This window comes from Quercus suber, unplaced genomic scaffold, assembly GCF_002906115.3.
Source record: "Quercus suber isolate HL8 unplaced genomic scaffold, Cork oak 2.0 scaffold_73, whole genome shotgun sequence".
Taxonomy (NCBI): Eukaryota; Viridiplantae; Streptophyta; class Magnoliopsida; order Fagales; family Fagaceae; genus Quercus; species Quercus suber.
In genome coordinates, this window is record NW_027069538.1 from 277,220 (window position 1) to 299,616 (window position 22,397).

The following is a 22,397-nucleotide window of genomic DNA, read 5'->3' on the forward strand; positions in this document are numbered from 1 at the left end:
TAGTGATTTCATCTAATTCCGTCAAATTTTGTCGTTAGTTATATTACTTTTCATTTTCCAAAAGGACCAAAACAATGTCATTTTGGTGAATTTAAAGAAACGGGTTGGAGGAAGGATTAAATTGGGAAACAAAAAGAAGTTTAAAATTTTTAAAGGACTGAAATGAAAAATAAATATATTGACAGACTGAATTTAAAAATAAGTCAAAATTAGCAGTATAATTTGTAATTTAGCGAAAATATAATTGGCGGTGGTGTTCTAACTTCTAACCCTCATAGCCTCATAGGCTCCCTGAACCGTCTCTTTCCTTCGCTTCTCTCTCTCTCTATCTATCTTTCTTAGAAGACAATAGTAAATTCATATGGAGAAGATTGAAGGTTTTTAGAAAACGGCACCGCTTCCCTAATCTTTTGGAAAAACCCAGGGTTTTTGTTTTGACAATGGAGAAAGTAGAAACCGAAAGCTCAAAACCTTCGGAAACTCCGTTATCTTTCACTCGCCGCCGGTCACATCTCAAGAGCGAAACTTACTACACCTTAGTTCGGATTCTCTCACATTGCTACGACAAATCTCAGTGTTCTCTCGCTGATCAAGTTGTACCTCAGGAGCAAAATCCAGGTACTATAACTTAGTCTTTAATTCCCATGCTTTTCTTATTTTTTTTGGTTTTGGAAATGTGAATTTGCTTTAGTTAAGGATTGATTTTGTTAGTTAGCCAAGTCAATTAATTCCAAATTGTTTAGTAAACGGTGCTTAATCACACACAGAAATTATATAAAAAATTTAAGCCTATTCAAGTGTTTGGCAAAGGTGTTCCATTTTTATAGTTTGGAAATCGAAAAAGCAAGAGTCATAATGATTAATATCAAGAGTAGACGATTTGATTGGGAAAATATTAGTTTAAGCTATGAGCGATGCTAGTTGTGATTGATGTAACATCATTTTTATATGGACTTATCCCAGTCAACTTTTTTTATTTTATTTTTTATTATGCACCAATCATAACTGGTCACGTCAGCAGTTGTGAAAAAAGTTTTTGAAAATTGTTGTATCACTAAATTTATTGTTTAGCTGGAAAATCTTAGTCTTTGTATTGCTATTCTTGTTTTTTTGTTGATTTTATTTATTTTATTTGAAGATTTTGGCAATGATGAAGTGGGGAAAGCAACTGGGAATGAAATGTGTGAGAGTGTTGAATTGGTTGGACCTGATAGAGTGGAGCCTAGTAATTTGGCAATTCAGAAAGAGACTGTATCTAATGAGAGTTTCGAAGCTGTTGGTGTCCAAGACAAAGGGTTTAGTGATGCACAAGACATGGTGATACATGAGATAGAGAGAATAATGGCCGTAGAAGAAAATGAGGATTTGCTAAAACAGATGGACATGATGCTCGGTGAGAGGACTGAAGATGTTGGCCTCCAAGATAAAAGGTTTGATAAGGAACGAATTTTAATGGATGAGTTAGAGAATATTGTAAATGGCAATATGGAACCTGTCCATGAAATTAGTGATAATCCTTTTACGAGATCTTTAGACAAGAACCAAAGTGGCGGTGATAAAGTTGTCCCAATGAATAACCCCGAAGAACATATTGATGGTCAAGAATTTGTTATGGAGAAAGCTGGGACTGCTCAGAGGAATTCTAAGCATTCTGACATGTTATTAGACAAGACTGAGATTGGTGAAGTTCAATATCAAAGAGAAAATGGGGAAGAAAACAGCTTGTCATTGAAGGCTAATTTGTTGGGCATAGAGCATGAGATGCATCATGCAGACATGGAAGTGAAGAAATTGGTTCCTTATAGCTGTGCAATGAATTCCACTATTCCTATCACTGAGAATGCTGAAATTGAGAAGGGAGAATGCTCTAGTCAAAAGATTTCCGAAGCCTCTGACTTGTCTTTAGATAAAGATATGATCTGTGAACCTTTGAAACCAAGTGAGAGTATGGAAGAAAAAAGTCCCTTGCCAAAGGCTAGTGCATTGCAAATGGAGTTGGAAACTCATCCAAATGAGAAGGAATTGGAGAAATCAGTCTGTAGTGGTGACTCATTGAATTTTCCTAATCATATGACTCTAGGTGGAGACATTGAAGAAGGAGAAATTTCTGGTGATGATGGAAAAGATGATAAATCATCGTATATGTTTTTAGAAGATGCTATAGTGTCAGAGAAGAAGAAAGTAGATGAGGTGCAAGTATCTCTAGATGTAATTGAGAAAAAAAGTTTCCATTGTGGTGAGGTGAATGTAGCAAGTAAAACAAGTTTTGGGTTCACTTCCTCAGTGGACACACTTGATGAGGCTAATGATAGTAGGGAAGTTGAACCCAAAGAAAATGATAGAAACAACATGGCACTTAGACCTAAAATGGTTGTTCACAAAAAGTCATTGAATGCTAAAAAGACAGATAGCCACGACCTTTTGCTAAAGGAGGAAAAAATAAAAAAGAAAGGCAGTGGGGCCAAAGAGGGCATTGTTAATCCACCAGCTCATCCTATAAACACAACCAGTTCCCATGGAATCACATCTACTGACAAGGTATGATTTTGATTTCCATTTCTTTTTTTCATTTCACATACAACTACAAGTTGATTTTGCACTTCCTCATGCGAATCTTTAATGTTTTTGTCGATTAATATTGGGGTTCAAGTGATAGCCTAGTGGCAGTGGCATACTCTGTGGTGGTGCCCCATGTTTGTAGTTTGAACTTGCATGTCAAAAAAAATTTTGGTCATCCAATATTGATATGCTATATTAATTCTCTAGAGACTATTTTTATTTGCATAACAGAGTTACTTTAACTGAATGACTTGGATTTTTTTTTTTTTTTTTTTAAAGAGATAGAAAAGAAAAATAGTTGTCTCCTTTTGTCAAGTATTTTACATGTGGTGGAAGAGGGAACTTTGCATCATAACGTATAGATTTTTATTTACATAAGCATGTTCTTGAGCATTGATGAAGTTGCATTTTTTTCCTATTGCAAAAATTGGAATTAATCATGGTTAATATTTAAAACTCTACTGTTCATCTCGTTGTGGGCAACGGGATATGATCTTGCTCAGGTCATACCCAATGCACAAAGTTTCCACTTTTGCGGGGTTTGGTAGAGGGGATTGGTAGGTAGCTTTGCCCCTAGTTTTTTTTTTGGCTGATCCCTGGACTCGAACCTATGACCTATCGCATTTGGTGAAAGGCACTTGACATCATAGCAAGCCCTGACCTCTTATTTTAAAAAAATAAAAAATAAAAAATAAAAAGTGATTCTACTTGTGCATTTTGCCATAAGTCTTTTTTTTTTTGGATGTTTTGTTGTAAGTTTTAACCATAAGCCTTAATACCAGAACAGTTGATTCTAAAACCTCTCTCTCTCAAGCACACAAATTTTTTCATACGGATACACATGCAAGTGTACAATGCTCATTCTTTCTTCATCACTCTTTTCAGAAATGTTTAGAGTTTAATAATTATGGTGTTTGTTCACATGTAATGTGATTTGATGTTTTTCATCTGCAGCAAGATGCTAGTTCTCATAATAAGAAAAAGCGGGGCCCTTCTTCTGAAGAAAAGAAAACAAAGAAAAAGGTGTTATTATATGTCTCTTTTTTTTTCCTCTATTGCTTGAATGCATTTTGTGTGTTCTTTTGTGAAGCTAATTGATTGCTCATTATTGCAAATAAAATTTAGACTGTATCAACTTAGTGTTACTCCACAGTGTTCAACAAGATTAATTTACACATTTTCTTTAATACGAAGTTTACTAAGTACATTGAGAATATAATTCTGTCTGCTTTTAAATTTTTGATCAATTTTTTTATGACAATTGTATTATGCAGCAAAAAGATCGAAAGAGACGAGCAGAAAAGAACAGAGCACTTGGTGTCAAAAGGTTGAAAATTCATCCAGTAGCGACACCAAAAAAAATAACATTTTGTCACCATTATCTCAAGGGACGGTGCCAACAGGTTGTACAGTGTTCTCTATCATATTTTTCTTGTTCAATCTTTATATTGAGTAGTAAACTGCTCTGAAGTTTTACATTATCCTTGCAATGCAGCAAAGGCCAAAGCTGCATTCTGATGTTTAAAACATAGTCACTTAGAATTTTGTTTTTTATCAGTTACTTCTGCAATTGCAAGAATCATCTGTAATGTGTGTGGATGAGCAGAAATTGCTTATATGTTGACACAGGATAACCAGAACTTTGCAACAATAAAATTAAACAATAGGAAATAAAAGGATAGAAACCTAGGAGTCAACATCTAGGCTTACTTGGAGTCACTACCAAGCGAAGGGAAAACCACTAGGAGTCTGCACCTAGGGTTGGCTAGAGTCAGCACCAAACCAAAAAAACCAAAAGGAAACTTCCGCTCATCAAAATCATTTTTAGATCATCTTCAAAAAGGAGTACAATAGTTTTATATATAGGAAAAGTAAACCCTGGTTCTAATTGGCGTAGAAATCCCTAATTACCTTATTGCAAAAATAATGTTGCTTCCAAATATTAAAATACTAATAACCTAATAAACTACTAGGACCTAAAACATAAAAATACAATTGACTTGTAAATTTTTTTTTTTTTTTTTTTGATAACTAATAAACTTCATTGATAGAAAATTAATATGAAAGGGCCAAAGCACACTGGACATGTACTAAGGTAGGCACGAGAACAAAACAGAACTAAGAATTATAAATACTACATCTATCAAGCAAATCAAACTAGGAATTAAAATGGATTTCTATGTTATGATCTTAGTGTTCCATATGGATTAAATATAAGCTTAACTATGTGTTTATAAGCTCTTGGGTACCTTTCCTTTGTAAGCCAGTTTTCAAGGGTGAGTTTTATCCATGGGTTTGTAACATTTGGTATCAAAACCAACCAACCACCACTCCCGAGTAATGGGTGTAGTTCATTGAGTATGGGATCGAATAAGTTGCAACTTTGTAATCAGATCTCAGAGGGGGTGACCTAGGGGCTAGATTAAAATTACTGATAGGTGAGGAGAGCCTCCAAAAAGAGAAAGGGCTACCACAGGGTCAGTGTCGCTAGAGTGAGCTGTCATAGATGTCGGCTGCAGAGCGTGGTGGTATGTTATGATGCTAGTGTCCCACATGGATTAAATATAAGCTTAACTATGTGTTTATAAGCTCTTAGGCACCCTCCCCTTGCAACATTTTAAGGAAGTATATGAAAGTTGATTATTTTATAAATCTAGTATTCTTATATGATTGGTTTCATTGAATCATGTACTTGTCATTTCTTTTGGCAATAACAACACACTATCTTGCTAAAAAAAAACAAGATTTTGTCCATTTCTTTCTGTTCCAGATCAAATTCAAATTGCCGGGGGAGATGATGATTTTGCTAGTTTCCATGCTTTAAATTCTGGCCTGCCTTTTGTTTCTGTATCTCCAGTTTTGCTTTTGTTTCAATGCAAGCAAGAGGCTAGTTATTTACAAGGTCATAAGGAAGTATAATTCTCTGGCTGCTGAACTCTTGGCTAGCAAGGAAATCTTGTTGCTTTTTGGGTCATTTAAATCTAATATTGAACCTTCTGCGCTTTCTTTCTTTTTTTTTTTTCTTTTGTGTCTTTTTTTTTTTCTTGGGGGGGGGGGGTTTGGTGTGTGTGGGGGGGGGGGTGGGGTCATATAAAGTTATTGTATTTCTTTGGTAATAGATGATCTACTGCCTGTGGATTTTCTTACTCTAGCCATATAACTCATACAATCATTTATCCTTCTTGTTTCACAGGGTGACGAGTGCAAATTTTCACATGATACAGTACCTTTGACAAAATCCATGGTATATTCTTTTGGCTTATGCTTTCTTGAGATGCTCATACCTGCATTCTACCTCAGTTAATTGTTTCATGAAGTGTTTGCGGATTACTCTAGGCTGAGTAGCTATGGTTGTAATCGAAGCATTTAATTAGCAGTTTGGTATTGGTAATTACCATTGGCTAAGCATCTGCTATTTCATTCTAACTCAATGGTCCAATTGTGAATGTGTAGTAAAAAGCAAATATGTGCTACTTTAGTAACATCTCTTGCAGGCTTGACAGATCCTTTATTTTCCATTCTGTTATTGCAGCCCTGCTGTCATTTTGCACGTCACTCATGCATAAAAGGGATGACTGTCCGTATGATCATCAGCTTTCCAAGTATCCCTGTGACAAATTTGTGAAAGGTTTCTGTAGCAGAGGCAATGATTGTATGTTTTCACACAAGGTGCCTTCTTCTCCTTTGCTATGTCTTTTGAGGTCTTTTAATATTTTGAAATAGAGTAGCATTTTTATTCATGAATTCAGCACAGTATATTAAATTTGTATTAAATACTATTTTTTCCCCAAGCAAACGGAACAAATAAGTAAATAGGCAATGAAATATTTTCCCCAATTATTCGGATTCTTTTTGATAAGTTTAAGATTAATGCTTAAGAAGTTGTGTGACTTTTCCATTGGTTACTGTCATCTCAGATACCAACAAAGGAAGATTCTGCAGCTGCTTCAAATGATTGCAAACCTGAAATGAAGTCTCCACCCTTCCCAGGTAATACAAATATTAGTAAGCAACTGAATGTCACAGGCAGTTCGTTGAAGAATGTTGATGTCTTGCCTGCTTCCATGGGAGCACATTGTCATTCGAATGTGAAGACTCTGGTGAAACCACCTGCGCTTGCACCCAAAGGAATTAGCATTTTCACTGCTGGGAAATCTTCAGTGGTTAATTCAAGCATGCTTAAGCAAGGAAGCTCCTCTCCAAGTAGGAATGGAGGAGCTAAAGTTGGGAGTAAGGCAGTTCCAAGTGCGTCAGACACACTTCAAAATATGAATGTGATTCCAACAAGAACTTCACCATCTGTGGTACCCAAGGGAATAAATTTTCTCTCATTTGGCAAAGCTCCTTTGGACGATGCTATTAGTAAACAGGTGGCCAGCTTGCATTCAAACAGGGACAGTGGTACCAAACTTACAATGTTAGACCATTTAAATTTGCAGAAACACGATAGTTTATCCCCAAATAATGATGTTAGCATCAAAATTGGCAACCAGGCAAGCCAAAGTGCATCAAAGACAATTCAAAACTTGAATGAGATGGTAAAGAAAACTCAACCTCTGACTACACCACAGGGAATGAACTTTCTATCTTTTGGAAAAGCCTCAGTAGATGATTCTAGTAGTAAGATGAAGGCCAGCTTTCCCTTCAGTTGCAGTACAGGTATTGATAGAGCTATTCTACAGGGACAAACTGAACCTGATAAATCTCAGAACACAAGTGCNTTTGGCGATGCTATTAGTAAACAGGTGGCCAGCTTGCATTCAAACAGGGACAGTGGTACCAAACTTACAATGTTAGACCATTTAAATTTGCAGAAACACGATAGTTTATCCCCAAATAATGATGTTAGCATCAAAATTGGCAACCAGGCAAGCCAAAGTGCATCAAAGACAATTCAAAACTTGAATGAGATGGTAAAGAAAACTCAACCTCTGACTACACCACAGGGAATGAACTTTCTATCTTTTGGAAAAGCCTCAGTAGATGATTCTAGTAGTAAGATGAAGGCCAGCTTTCCCTTCAGTTGCAGTACAGGTATTGATAGAGCTATTCTACAGGGACAAACTGCACCTGATAAATCTCAGAACACAAGTGCAATCTCATCAAGGCTGCCTGCTTCTCCACTTGCATCAGGTCAATCTTCAGACAACTCAGCATCTGTAAATTATAAAGATGCATCAAAATCAACTCAGAAAGCGCTATCATTGATGCTATCTGCAGCAAAGTATGGATCAGAAATGCGACTGAATCGGTCCGTTGGTGCTCTCGGTGTCAGTGCCGAGGTTGGTAAGGCAAATATTAGAAATAAAAGTAGTTCCCAGAATGATTTGGCAAAAGCTTCAAAAATTTTGGACTTCTTGTCTGGTGGTGCTAGTAAGACCAAGCAGTGAAGAGCAAAGACGGTAGCCCAGGTGCTGAACAAAGAATATATGTACAGGGAGATGAGTGGCATGAAAGTTTCCATGTAGGCAAACCCTAAGTTGGGACTGAGGCTGTGGTGTCTGAACAGTTGGAGTAACACACAGCAGCATCAAGGTTTTCCTTTTAAAGCTGTTATGGCTTCTCTTTTGTACTTCAGTGGTACAATGTTGTATCTTTCAGCTTCTTTTCAGAAGCTGTAAATCAGGTGGAATTTGCATTTCTATCAATGTTTTTATTGCTATTGATTGCTGACATTAAACAGGGAAAAAGACTAACTATATATATATATATATATATTTTTGGGGGAATTCCAATTGCAGATGGAATATGATTGCACGAGATCTTTGCTTTGAAAGGGGCTTCAGATTGACTTTATTCTTGTATATTCTATAAACTGGTTCTATCAAAAAGCCAATCGCATGTGACTAGCATCTTAAAGTTGAGTTCAAGGTAATTGATCTAGTTATCTTCTTTCAGTTGTAACCTTGCTAGTCATTATGTCATCGTCTAGCAATTCTAACTTTTTTACTGCCATATTGATACAGAGTATTGTAGCAATGGTTTTATGGAAATTACTCACTTTTACCTTGAGATCGATTCTCAAGTGTTTGCTGCTTGCCAACTCTTGATGGGATATTGATAATCAATCAACCTTTTAGGTGCCTGTTCCTTGCAAGTTCCCCTTCTCTCATTCGGGTGGAGCCCTTTGCAGTTGCTTATTCAGGTTGCTTTTTCGAATGCACTTGTCTGCTCTTCCCAATATTATAGGTGTATGTTAGATCAATAGAAAATCCTACTCAATCTCTCACTTATGGTGTCAAATTGAAGATCCAATGCTCAAATTTACAGAGTAAATTTTGAAATGGGAATGTGTCAATGCTGCAGGAAAGATCTGTATATGATTTTAGTGCTCGACCATGCTGGGTAACATGTCCATATCATTGTATCAGATGATAGAAAGATGGAATACCAGTCTAGTTTCCTCAAAGCAGTCTCCTTTAGTGATTCAAAAATTAAAAAAAAAAAAAAAAAAATCTTCATTTTAAAGCATAATAAAACTTTTGGGAGGAATATTCTTCTTTGGTATATGAACATGATTTTTGGTAGGTTACTTCTGTCATGCATTTCCTATCACCAAACAGAAAACCCAAAATAATAGACGTGTATCACTTCACGAGTGTCTTCAAAGAAAACTGTTGCATACTAATAATCCAAGTAACCTTGGATCTGATGAAGACTAGAAAAAGCCCCCTATCTTAATGTTGTCTCCAACTTGGGTAACAAAGTTCACTATGATTTGTACCATATAGTCTGTAGTACCGAGAATTGAATTGTATGTCATTCATGCTTTTTGATGCTTGCAATTCATGTGAGCCAATATCTATCTATATATTTACGGAATATACAATGAAGGAGCATTTGCCATTTGCTTTCCTTAATGATAAAAGGCATTAAATTGCTTATCAAAAAAAAAAAAAAAGCATTAATTGGGTTAAAATGTTAAAAGAGTGTGGGTCTGTGTGGTGTTCCTGGGCTTTAATCTGGGCATACTGGAGGCCCTTCTTGCCCTTGGGGCTGACCTTTTTCAGCATTTGTGTAATCGTATTTGTAATGCAATGAAGAGCTGTGTTATTTACCTAAAAGATGAAAATGAAAAAGAAGAATTTAGCAACAGAAGCCAAAAAGAAGAAAAAGCAACATCAACATAACGTTGCTTTATTCTTGAAAAATTTTCAGCTACATTCAAATTTGTTTTTAATGTGGGACCGGTAACTTTTTGATAATTTTCCTTTCAACACTTTGAATTTAGTTCTAAGATCTGTGATTTTCCTTTCCTATTAACCTAGCGCCCCCATTTTTGCAGTAATCATTGTTACTCCAGCGGGCCCATATATAAAAAGTCAGAGTAGTAGTCTATTATTATGGAATAGTAGTTTATATTCACCCTTATTTTTATCTCTAAATTAAAAAAAAAAAATCTTTACAAAGTTTAGGGACCAAAATTGTATTTTACTTAAAAAAATTATCACGCGCAATGCGCGGGTTTACGACTAGTATATATAAAAGTAGAGACAATGAGGTTGTGATATGTAATGGATTCTTTGAGATTCTCTTTATTTAGGCTTCTTCTTCAATAAAGTTTTCATTTATATCAAAGTATTATTTCATTGAACTAGCTAATAGAGTAAATGCATCTATAGTTGTACATTAATTATTTTATATTAAATGAATTGATATGATAAACTCTATATAAGAAGTAATTTTTAGTTGGAATAATAATAATAGATTTAGAATATGACATTTTTCCTCATAAAAAAAAATTAAATATTTGTGAATTCACTAAAATTAATCTTAACCATTTAAATTTCCTAACTCCTTATGTAATTAGAAAGATTACTAATAGAATAAATATGTTTATTTTGTTATATTCATTATTTTAATCATAATGAAATTTTAATGTCATTTTTTCTAAGATTTATATGAGAAGCAATTGATTTTTTTTTTAATTTTTTTTAATGAGAGAAAAATTAATTTGAAATATGGTATTCTTGCTCAAATTTATTTATTTTTGCAACAATTGAAACAATGTCTGACAAAAAGGAAAAAAAATTAGTATAAAAAAAAAATAATTGAAGGATATTTACATTTTTTTGGTAGGCGTAAAACATGCCTTATCTATATTAGCCACCATAGCATGCAATTTTCAATTTTTAAACACACACACATATATTTAGTATGACCAAATCACTACACTATATTATTGTCTTTCTATTTTGTCTATAAAATAACTAAATATTACAATTTTTTACAAGGAAATTTATTGATTTTTTTAAAATTTTATTTATTTATTTTATACATTGATAGTTGAGGGTGGGCATTTGAACCCTCATGTCTATGTTGGAAACATTATGAGGTGTTAATCAATTAAGTTACAAGATTCTTAGCAAAAATTATTGAAATATTGGGAAAAAAAACTAATAATAAATTATACCGTATATCGCGCAGGAATTCAGCTAGTAAAAATAAGAATAATGAACAAATCACGTAGACGAAAAACTAAACTGGATATATTAAGCTTAGTCGCTCCTATGTACAAAGCTTAAACAAAAATTTCTCTTTAATCTTGCGTTGTGATGGAGAAATTGATGAATGACAACGCGTATCATGTTCATACGAGCGCACTTGGAGGCGGGATAAATTCATTCGAAAATACCATAAAAGAGCAACTATCGAATAACAGAATAATGGATAGAGAGGAAAAAAAAAAAAAAAAAAAAAGCAAAAATGTGATCCAAAAACCCAAAAAAAACGGTTATAGAAACTTTCTACTCCGATTCCGATTTAGAAACTTACTACTCTGATTCTGATTTGGTGCTCAATCTCAAGTATACTATTTCCCTACTGTTTAGAAATACGTTCAAGCTTGCATTTCCAATTTTCTATTGAAGAACTAATAAGAGATTATGGTTAATTTAGCTAATTATGAATAGATAAAAGAACAATTTCTCTTTCCAATTTTCTGTTAATACAATTGTATTGAAGAACTAATAAGAAATTAAGCTAAATTTGGCTAATTATGAATAGATAAAAGAAAATTTTCTCCATGAATACGTTGCTTTGCTTTCTTTGAAAAATCTGCTGAGGAACAACAACAAAGTAATTAAGAAATTTATTTATTATTTGTTGATGTGTAGCATTTTATCGGAAGAAATTATTGTCAAAATGATTAGGTGAAAAGTAAAGAATAGAGTGGAAAGTGGCAGCTACTACAATACTATTCAAAACAGAGAAATTTGCTATTTCTGGGGCATTTAAGATTCTTTTCTAAAGAATACAAGTAGCTAAAATATTATATTGTAATGGTTTTTATTGTTCTCTATGTAATGTTTTCAATTATTGTGTTGTGGTTGTTTTGCTTTTGTAGTTGCAGTGTTGTGTTTTGGTGCTGAATTTCTTGTACATTTGATCCTTTAAAATGAAAATTGTTCATTCATTCATAAAATAAAAAAGTTTCGTGTTAGAAATGGCTTATTTGGATTGATATAGTTGCCCTATAATTTTAGGAAATGTTATAGTATGCATGATTAGGAAGACGATTTCTGCTTCTCAAAAAAAAAAAAAAAAAAAAAGGAAGAGGATTTCGTACCGTACCGGCTGGTACCGCCAGAATATTTTGTTCCAGCGCTTGAATCGGTACAGAAATAGGGCTGAATCGTACCGCCCAAAATACCGGGGTGTACCGGCTTGTTTCGGCTATTCCGGCGAATTTCGGAGCTTTTCAGCGGTATTTTCGTTTTGGACTGGTACAAATATAACTGGATTTTTTTGAAAAAACTTAATACTTACANTATGAGTGTATCAAAAATACTTAGAGTCCATTTGGATACAACTTATTGTTACTAAAAATTAATTGTTACTGAAAACACTGTAGCAAAATAATTTTTAAATGTATGAATAGTGTCGTGAGACCCATTTTTAATATTTTTTAATGCATGAACAGTGGGTGAACAGTGCATACACTATTCATGAACAGTAAATATTGTTGCTAAAAGTCAACAAATGCAGGGCAAAAAAAAAAAAAGAGGAGAAAACACGCTTTGAGGAAACGCAGACGCAGGTTTAAGTTGTATCCAAACCCTCACTTAGTATTCTAAAAAAAAATTAAAGTAAAAAAAAAAAAATCTGTTGAGATATAGATTTTGTGTGTAGCCACTGCCATAAACCCTAGCATGGATTGCTGCAACTTCTCACCATATTTCATTGTATAGAATGCTCAATATACCATGAAATATTGTGAGCATAATGTTTCGCTATAAAATGCTCACTATATTTCTATATATATCACTTGCTTTTTTTTGGCATAATGATGAAATCTTAAATAAAGAATAATAATAAGAAGAATTAAGGTGTCTAAATGGACAATATTAAGGTAAAAACAAAATCTATTGAGAGATACTTTACATATTTGAAGATATAAGACAATAATATTTGAGAATTTCAAACAAAAATTATACAGCAACAAAATAACGCAAAATTAGACATGCACCGCATGGATTTTGAACTCACATCTCTCCCCCCATCTCATAATTTTTTATTGGTAAAGATTAAAATTATTTACAAAGAAAGAGTTTACAAGTTAGCCAAACTAAAAATATCAGCAAAATGAGCACATATCCAGAAATTCAACAAACGAGGAAAAGGAGAGACTACTCATCACAAACATTTAATCATAAAAAGACCACTCAATAATCAATGAAATCAATACCGTACCAGAGGCTGTATCAGTTTAGCCACCGATACGATATATTTCGAATACCGATCAATACTAGTGTACCGTTTTGGATTTACCGCTATTTTATATAATAATAATAATAATTCTCCTAGAGCCTATACTTTCTATGTGCTTTTGGACTTAAAAGAATAGTTAAATTTATGGCCAAAATGGGTAACTAACCATAATTTTTCAACTATATAGTTAGGAGGCAATGTTTGCAAACTATATTTTTTACTAGCATCTCAAGTCTAAGAGAGTCGATTTAGGGTCTATAAATCGAGTCTTTGAGGGTTGATTTTCATGTTTTGATCGTGTCTGAGTTGTCACATTTTCCACGTGGGGTCCACCTGGAAATCGAGTCTCTAAGACTCGATTTATAAGAAGATAAAATACAACACCAACAAAGAAATCAAAGCCAGGAGCCAGAGGAAAAAAAAAAAAAAAAAAGAGTGAAGCCGAAGAAGAAAAGAAACCCAAAAAGGCTGCTCTCTCTTTCTCATGCTTCAATCCAAGAAACAAAAACACCACCGCAACCACCAGATGCCCAGGCCGCCACCACCGCAACCACCAGATGCGCGACCCAAGGGCGGTGCGAGCCCCAAGGGCGACACGAGCCCCAGGGGCGATGTGAGCCCCAGGCCGCATGACCCAGGGGCCACGCGAGCCCTTACTTTGTCCACGGAAGACGGGCTACTGAGCTTGACTGGATTTTTGAGATTTGGGGTTTGGGTTGAAGATGGGTATTTGAGCTTGAGAGCTTTTAGGTCACTCTTTCTCTCACTCTGAGACTTAAAATTTTTTTAAATTTTTTTGGTTTATAAATCGAGTGTTAGAGACTCAATTTTCAGGCCACATGGAAAAAGATGCCACATCAAATGTGATTAGACCATGGAAATCGAGTCTTTGAGACTCGATTTATAGGTCAAAATCGAGTCTCTTAGACTCGAGATGCTAGTAAAAAATATAGTTTGCAAACACTGCCTACTAACTATATAGTTGGAAAATTATGGTTAGTTACCCATTTTGGCCTAAATTTCTATTTATGACCCATGTAATCAGTTAAACTAAACTCCATGCCACTAGGGGACACTTGCCCATCTAAGCAATTGACTAAATAAAAAATAAAAAGTAATTGAAAGAGCAAAATAAGCAAGAGATAAGAACCAAGGAGAGTCACATGGCTTTAGGAAAAGCAAATAAAATAAGAGGCTTTTATGCTTTTGGCGGAGAAACCAAGAGAAATAGGTACAGCAGTACATCTTATACTAGTCCAACATCTACATCTATATATTACTAAAAGCTGAAACGTAGTGTTTAATACTGCGCTCTCACGTAGTGCCATATCAGCTGCTAAGTCATTTTTTTTTAATTATAATTTGTCCAACAATTTTAAAATGGTTTTTACAATTTTCAGCCCTATAAATGTAGCATACTACTTATTTATTTACTTACCCCATCACCCTATAATAAATCCAGCCCACTACTTATTTATTTACTTCCACTATCACCTTATAATAAATCTATATCTATATATTACTAAAAGTTGAAACGTAGCGTTTAATGTTGTTGCTCTCACGTTGCGCCACATCAACTGCCACGTCATTTTTTTTTAAATTATAATTTGTCCTACAATTTTAAAATGATTTTTACAATTTTCAGCCCTATAAATGCAATCTACTACTTATTTATTTACTTCCACTATCACCCTATAATAAATCTAGCTCACTACTTATTTATTTACTTCCACTATGACACTATAATAAATCTATATAATTAATCCAGCCCACCTCTTATTTATTTAGTTCCACTATCAAGCCCAACCCAAAACCTTTTCAATTCAACTTTAAGGTTTTGTGTGAGCCTTTTCAGCTTAAAGGAAAAAAAAAAAAAAAAAAAAAAAAAAAAAAAAAAAAAAAAAAAACACACACACACACACAACAACAACAACAACAACGATGTTGAAGCCTTTCAAGCTTTACGGTTTTTTTTTTTTCTTTCCAATTTCCCTATAATTGTTTTTAACATTTGTGTTTTTTAATATTTACCCCTCTCCAACCTTTCTCTCTCCCTTACCATTTCATCTCCCCACTACTTCTTCAATCTTTCTCCCTCCCTTACCTTTTCATCTCCCCACTACCCTCTACATTAATATCATTCTTCCTCTTTCCCTTCATCTTTCTTTATTTTTGTCTCTTCTTCTTCACCCATTTTACTATAAATTTGTCACTATCTCTTCTATTCTATGCATAGTTTTCCCTCACCAAAAAATGGTTCTCTCTCTCTCTCTCTCTCTCTCTCTCTCTCTCTAAATTTTTTGGTGGATTTTTTTTATTTTTCTTGCATCTCTACTTTAGGCTGATAATTTTTTATATTCTTTAAAACTCTATTTTGGGTTAATGCAATTTATTTGTTTTTTAAATTATTGTTGTTGTTTTTATTTTTTATTCTCTTTGATTGTTAAATGTTATCCTATTGTGTTCTAAAGAATTAAATATATCATATAAAAATATAATATTATTCTATTACATAGCATGATTTGGATAATTTGGTATTTATTCTGTTATATAACATGATTTTTTATAGTGCTCAATTTAGATGTTAAACTATGAGACTTTACTAATTTTTGTTTATTTTCTAATCCTTTGCGGTGGACAAATTACTCTTAATAGTTCTATTAGAAGTACTCTATAATGCCATTCATTTAAAGAAAAGTAAAGGTTAGCCAAACGAAAATAATTAGATAGGTGACAAATTTTAACTTTTGCAATTTTATTTTTATTATTATTATTTATAACAATGCCTGTATAGAAATTTAATTCTTACATTTTGCTAATAATTGTTTATTTGATAATATGTTTTGGGTGGCCGAAATTATAATTTCTACAAAGAAAATAATCTTAATAGATTATCAAAAACAAAATTTTATCCTAATATTGGTTCAATTAATCATTGTTAAGTTTTATTAATTTTTTTTTTTTAGTTTACGTTTTTTTGGTGTTTTGGATTGTTCCTATATTACATTTATGATTGTTCCTATAACAAATAAAAATATAATTACGAAATACATTACCCATTATTAGATTAGTTTAAATTGTAAATTTTTTTTAATAAAACTACCATAAAAATAATTATCACGTGCAACGCGCGGGTTCGCGGCTAGTTAATGTAAAATTTAAAACATTCAAGCAGAGAGAGCTTCTCCAAAAAGCTAAGAAAGAATTTCAACAAGCAGAGCAAACGAAGCAGGGGGAGAGCAGACGAAGAAGGGAGCGATTACAATGGCTAAAAAGAAGATCTAAGTGGCTAAAACGAAGAAGAAGATGATGTTGTTGATGATCTAGCAAGTTGATGCTTCAATGATGGTCACTAGTTGCTGTAAGTTGCTGTAAGTATTAAGTTTTTTCAAAAAAATCCAGTTATATTTGTACCAGTCCAAAACGAAAATACCGCTGAAAAGCTCCGAAATTCGCCGGAATAGCCGAAACAAGCCGGTACACCCCGGTATTTTGGGCGGTACGATTCAGCCCTATTTCTGTACCGATTCAAGCGCTGGAACAAAATATTCTGGCGGTACCAGCCGGTACGGTACGAAATCCTCTTCCTTTTTTTTTTTTTTTTTTTTGAGAAGCAGAAATCGTCTTCCTAATCATGCATACTATAACATTTCCTAAAATTATAGGGCAACTATATCAATCCAAATAAGCCATTTCTAACACGAAACTTTTTTATTTTATGAATGAATGAACAATTTTCATTTTAAAGGATCAAATGTACAAGAAATTCAGCACCAAAACACAACACTGCAACTACAAAAGCAAAACAACCACAACACAATAATTGAAAACATTACATAGAGAACAATAAAAACCATTACAATATAATATTTTAGCTACTTGTATTCTTTAGAAAAGAATCTTAAATGCCCAGAAATAGCAAATTTCTCTGTTTTGAATAGTATTGTAGTAGCTGCCACTTTCCACTCTATTCTTTACTTTTCACCTAATCATTTTGACAATAATTTCTTCCGATAAAATGCTACACATCAACAAATAATAAATAAATTTCTTAATTACTTTGTTGTTGTTCCTCAGCAGATTTTTCAAAGAAAGCAAAGCAACGTATTCATGGAGAAAATTTTCTTTTATCTATTCATAATTAGCCAAATTTAGCTTAATTTCTTATTAGTTCTTCAATACAATTGTATTAACAGAAAATTGGAAAGAGAAATTGTTCTTTTATCTATTCATAATTAGCTAAATTAACCATAATCTCTTATTAGTTCTTCAATAGAAAATTGGAAATGCAAGCTTGAACGTATTTCTAAACAGTAGGGAAATAGTATACTTGAGATTGAGCACCAAATCAGAATCAGAGTAGTAAGTTTCTAAATCGGAATCGGAGTAGAAAGTTTCTATAACCGTCCTTTCCCCCCATTCTTCGGACCATAACCATTCCCATCAGTAGGGCTTCATACTCGGCTTCATTATTAGTTGCTCCGAAGTCTAGCCTTAGCGATTTTTCAATGATGATTCCTTTCGGGGATGTCAAGACCAGCCCTACTCCAGAACCTTTCCTGTTCGTAGCACCATCTACGTATAACTCCCAGTGAGCAGGGTCTTGTTGAGAAACCATGCCAACCGATTTTTCATCCATGCTCGGCATTACCGCTACATCTTCCATGCTGGGCTCCGTAAATTCGGCCACCAGATCCGCAAGGACCTAGCCTTTGACTGACATGTGAGGCATGTACTTGATATCGAAAGCCCCTAAAATGGTGCCCCACTTGGCTATCCTCCCCGTATAATCGCCACTTCGAAGTACTGTTTTAAGTGGAAGTTGCATGAGCACGACGACGGTATGGGCTTGGAAGTAATGAGGCAATTTTCGCGTTCCAAGCACTACGGCCAAAATGGCTTTCTCTAACGGCAAGTATCTGATCTCAGCTTCATGCAGCGACTTGCTTATGCAGTAGACCGGCCTCTGTACTCCTTGATCCACCCTTATCAGCACTAAACTTACAGCATGAGGGACTACTGCGATATAGGCAAATAAAACTTCGTCTGGCTCAAGGCTGGACATAATCGGCGGCCGAGATAAGTAATCCTTAAGCTGTTGGAAAGCCGAGGCGCATTCTTCATTCCATTCAAAATCCTTCCACTTGTTAATCAACGAGAAGAAGGGTTTGCATCGATCCGCAGACCTGGATATAAATCGGTTTAACGCAGCCGTCATTTCTGTTAGCTTTTGGACCTCCTTCAGATTCCGAGGAGGCTGTAGATCCTGGATAGCCTTTATCTGATCAGGATTGACTTCAATTCCCCTGTGCGTGACCATATAGCCCAGAAATTTGCCTGATCCAACTCCGAACGAGCACTCCGACCCGTTCAAGCGCAACTTATGTTTCCTCAGAACCTCAAAAACCGCCTCAAGATCCTTCAAATGCTCAAAAACAAGCTTGCTTTTAACCACTATATCATCTATATAAACCTTTATGTTTTTGCCTAATTGTGATTCGAACATCTTGGTCATTATCCGCTGATACGTAGAACCTGCATTTTTCAGACCAAAAGACATCACTTTATAGTGGTAGTTACCAATGGGGGTAACAAAAGCGGTCTTCTCCTGGTCGCCTAAAGCAAGGGGGATCTGATGATACCCCTGAAAAGCATCTAAGAAGCTCATCCGAGGATGGCCGACAGTAGCATCTACCAACTGATCAATCTTCGGCATAGGGAAAGGGTCCTTAGGGCAGGCTTTGTTTAAGTCCGTGAAGTCTACACAGACTCGCCACTTTCCGCTTTTCTTTTTTACTACCACAGTATTCGCCAGCCACTCGGGATAAAAAATTTCTTTAATAGCCCCGGCCTGCTTGAGCTTTCGCACCTCCTCTCTGACTGCTTCGACGTGCTCTCTAGATGGCCTCCGAGGAGGTTGCTTCTTTGGTATACTCAGAGGGTTAACCCTCAAATGATGACAAATGAACTCCGGATCTACTCCCGGGGCTTCGTAGGTACTCCATGCAAATACGTCAATATTTTTTTTAAGGAACTCCACTAGCTCTTCTCTTTCTGACTGAGGTATCTGGGATCCAATTTGAAAGTATCTTTCAGGATCAGCCCCAACCAAGACCCGCGCTAAGTCCTCGCATTTTACACTTTCATCCTGCCCACCGGCCGGCAACAACCGCCCTTTTAACTGCTATAGGTCTTTGACCGCCATTTTCGAAGGCTCACCCTCGGACCCGTGTTGTATAGCCGCCACCAGACATTGCCTAGCCGAGGACTGATCTCCACGGATCTCACAAACACGCCCCTCGGAAGGATACTTGACCTTTTGGTGCAGAGTGGAAGAGACAGCCCCTAGCGTGTGTAACCAGGGCCTGGCCACAATTGCCGTATAAGGGGAGTAAACATCCACCACGACGAAATCCACCTCAACGATTTCTGAGCCCGTTTGCACTGGCAGTCATATTTGCCCTTCGGCATAACCATTCTTCCTTCAAAGCTGAATAAGGAGGAGCAATATGGAGTCAAGTCACTGGGCGCGAGATTCAATCCCCTGAAAAGATCAGGGTACATGATCTCCACCGCGCTGCCCTGGTCTACCATCACCCTCTTCACATCATATCCCCCAATCCTGAGTGTAACCACCAAGGCGTCCTCATGAGGTTGAATGGTCCCAGCTTTATCCTCGTCTGAAAAGCCTAGAACGAGGGGTACAGCATGCCCAGGGCTCTTCAGATTCTTATCAACATCTCCTACCGGCAACCGAGCCACGGACATGACCTTTGATGGCCGGGATCCTGTCCTTCCTGGTGCTGCAAAAATAACATTGATAACACCCAAAGGGTGTTTTCAAGAATCCCTTTTCTCGGCATCCGAAATTGGCTGCCCCCCTCTTCCGCTGGAGCGATGTAAAAGATGCTTCAATCTGCCCTCGTCGACCAATTGGTCCAGATGGTCCCATAAGCTTCTGCAGTCTTCGATCGTATGCCCGTGGTCCTGGTGGTACTGACAATAGACATTATGATTGCGTCTATCCGGGTTCCCCACCATTTTATTCGGCCATCTGAAGAATGGTTCATTCTTTACCTTATCCAGGACTTGATGAACGGGATCTTTGAACACGGTGTTAACTGTTTGGACATTTGCTGAGCCTGAATGTCCAGCGAAATCTCTCCTCGGTTTACTATTGTTATAGCGATCCGACCTAAAGTCCTTCCTGTCCTGGGTGGTAGCCTTATCCTTACTCTTCTCCTGTTGCCGATCCTCTTCAACCCTCTTATACTTCTCAATACGATCCATGAGCTAGTGCATGCTAACAATGGGCTTGCCGGACAAGGACATTCTTAAGCCATGATCAGTGGGGAGACCCAACTTGAACGTCTCTAAGGCCATGGCATCGAAGTTGCCTTCCATCTCGTTAAACATCTCCCAGTATCTATCCGAGTACGCCTTCAGTGTCTCACCTTCACGCATGCTTAAGGACAGAAGAGAGGACAAAGGCCTGGGCACCCTTCGGCAGGTGACGAATCGTGAACCAAAAGCTTGAGTAAGCTCTTGGTAAGAATCGATGGAATCGGCCCTCAGGTTATCAAACCATTTCATGGCTATAGGACCCAAACTGGAGGGGAATACCTTGCACATCAAAGCTTCGTCTTTGGCATAGACAGTCATTCTTTGGTTAAAATGGCTAATATGTTCCACAGGGTCAGTCTTGCCATTATAGATAGTAAAGGTTGGCTGGTTGAAACGCCGAGGCATCTCCGCTCCTTCGATCCTACGTGTAAAGGGTGACCTAGAAATCTGATTCAGGGCCTTACTCATGGCATCATTGCCCACTCCTCCATATGGTGATCCTCGAGGTCGCTTCTCACGAGGGTGCTCAGCTTCATAAGAGAAAGTCTCACTGATTGGAGTTTGAGAGTTCTGCTCATAGGTAATATCTTGCCCGTCGTCCAAGTCGTCATCAGGGTGTGGTACAGCGCGTTTCCTCTTCTCATGGCGTAACTCCCTCTTCAACCTTTCAATCTCCATTTGCATGCTGTTTTTTTCTGCATGGGGAACGCGACTTCCACTGCGAGGCTGGGTTCGCTCAGTGTGTGTAGTATGTACACTACCTTCACGGTCCTGCCTCCGCTCCAGATTAAGAAAAGGATCAATATGCTATGAGGCCCCAGATTCTACCGGTTGTTGCCCTTGACCAGCCATGACCAATCGCTGCTACTCTTCCCTTACGCTCAAGCTCTTCCCACAGACGGCGCCAATTGTAGGGTCCAACTTCTTTACGTAAACCCAAAGACAATTAATTTGTAGAGTATGGGTCAAAGAACTTGAATTAGCAAGGGATTAATAACAATGGATCATAACTCTTACAACTGTGCATTGATCGATTTGTATACATTGATAGTTTGGAACCCTCTATTGTTTTTCTTTTCTCTCCTTTTTCTTCTTGTTCTTCCCGGGGGCTCATTGACAGGTGCTCCCCTCTATTATATAGTCACTCTCCCCCTCATCTCCATCGTCCACGTGCTCCCCATCCATGAACTTGCTCAAGTACCTGTCACGTCAGGCAACTTCTTTTCATCTCTGTGTGAGTGACGGTAGGTTAGGATGCACTGTTCAGAGGTCTTCTCCACATAAATGCGGCCAGAAAAGTTGTTGCAATGCATTGAATACGGTGGCAGCAGCCTTTCCCTCAGATATTTCCCCATCCTTATCGTTCCTGAATATGCTTTGAGCTTATCTTGATCAAGTGGAGTCCTCGGACAGTCATTCGGGCTTTTCCCCTACTCAATTAGTCTCCGATATCATATCAAAGCAAAACATCTTCCTTGGACAGGAGATGCCCTCTTTGGACTGGAGATATCCTCCTCGGACAGCGATGATCCTTCACCAAGAGGATTCCACTCCACTCTGGGCCTTGTCCTCTCCGCATCCCTCTCTTCGGATGTGAAACAGTCCTCTCATGGGCATTCGGCCCATTAACTTGGGCCTGATCCCCTCTTCCCCCACAATAATATTTTTTACAACTCCTTATGATTAGTGTAATATAATTTTCATCTAAATCTAGCATTGATACCACTTATATTACATACTAATCATAGTAAAGTATGGTGTTTATATATATAAATAAGTAATAA

The 22,397-nt window shown here is 36.4% G+C and overlaps 3 protein-coding genes across 3 annotated transcripts; 1 reads left to right on the plus strand and 2 right to left on the minus strand.

Moving 5' to 3' along the window:
• The first annotated feature begins 264 nt into the window (after positions 1-264).
• LOC112025954 (uncharacterized) lies at positions 265-9,419 on the plus strand. Its single transcript, XM_024058632.2, is given in 10 exon segments — positions 265-618; positions 1,139-2,538; positions 3,514-3,582; positions 3,834-3,962; positions 5,753-5,803; positions 6,092-6,128; positions 6,131-6,228; positions 6,477-8,185; positions 8,301-8,430; positions 8,526-9,419. Coding segments are annotated over 8 exon segments (3,435 nt in total). The 5' UTR covers positions 265-440; the 3' UTR covers positions 7,950-8,185; positions 8,301-8,430; positions 8,526-9,419.
• A 10,195-nt stretch (positions 9,420-19,614) lies between these two features.
• Positions 19,615-20,559, minus strand: LOC136067450 (uncharacterized). Its single transcript, XM_065773348.1, has 2 exons — positions 20,271-20,559; positions 19,615-20,072 (listed from the first exon to the last, which is right to left on the minus strand). Exons 1-2 carry the CDS (start codon positions 20,557-20,559, stop codon positions 19,615-19,617), a joined length of 747 nt encoding a protein of 248 aa, XP_065629420.1.
• A 3-nt stretch (positions 20,560-20,562) lies between these two features.
• LOC112024738 (uncharacterized) lies at positions 20,563-21,291 on the minus strand. Its single transcript, XM_024057373.1, has one exon. It carries the CDS (start codon positions 21,289-21,291, stop codon positions 20,563-20,565), a length of 729 nt encoding a protein of 242 aa, XP_023913141.1.
• Positions 21,292-22,397: the final 1,106 nt, after the last annotated feature.

Bases quoted from the DNA above. Each gene is read 5' to 3' on its own strand.
- LOC112024738 (XM_024057373.1), bottom strand. From the start codon at position 21,291: ATGGAGATTGAAAGGTTGAAGAGGGAGTTACGCCATGAGAAGAGGAAA.
- LOC136067450 (XM_065773348.1), bottom strand. From the start codon at position 20,559: ATGGATCGTATTGAGAAGTATAAGAGGGTTGAAGAGGATCGGCAACAG. The intron at 20,073-20,270 runs GTCAGTACCACC...TTATTTTTGCAG, and splicing joins ACGCAATCATAATGTCTATT to CACCAGGAAGGACAGGATCC.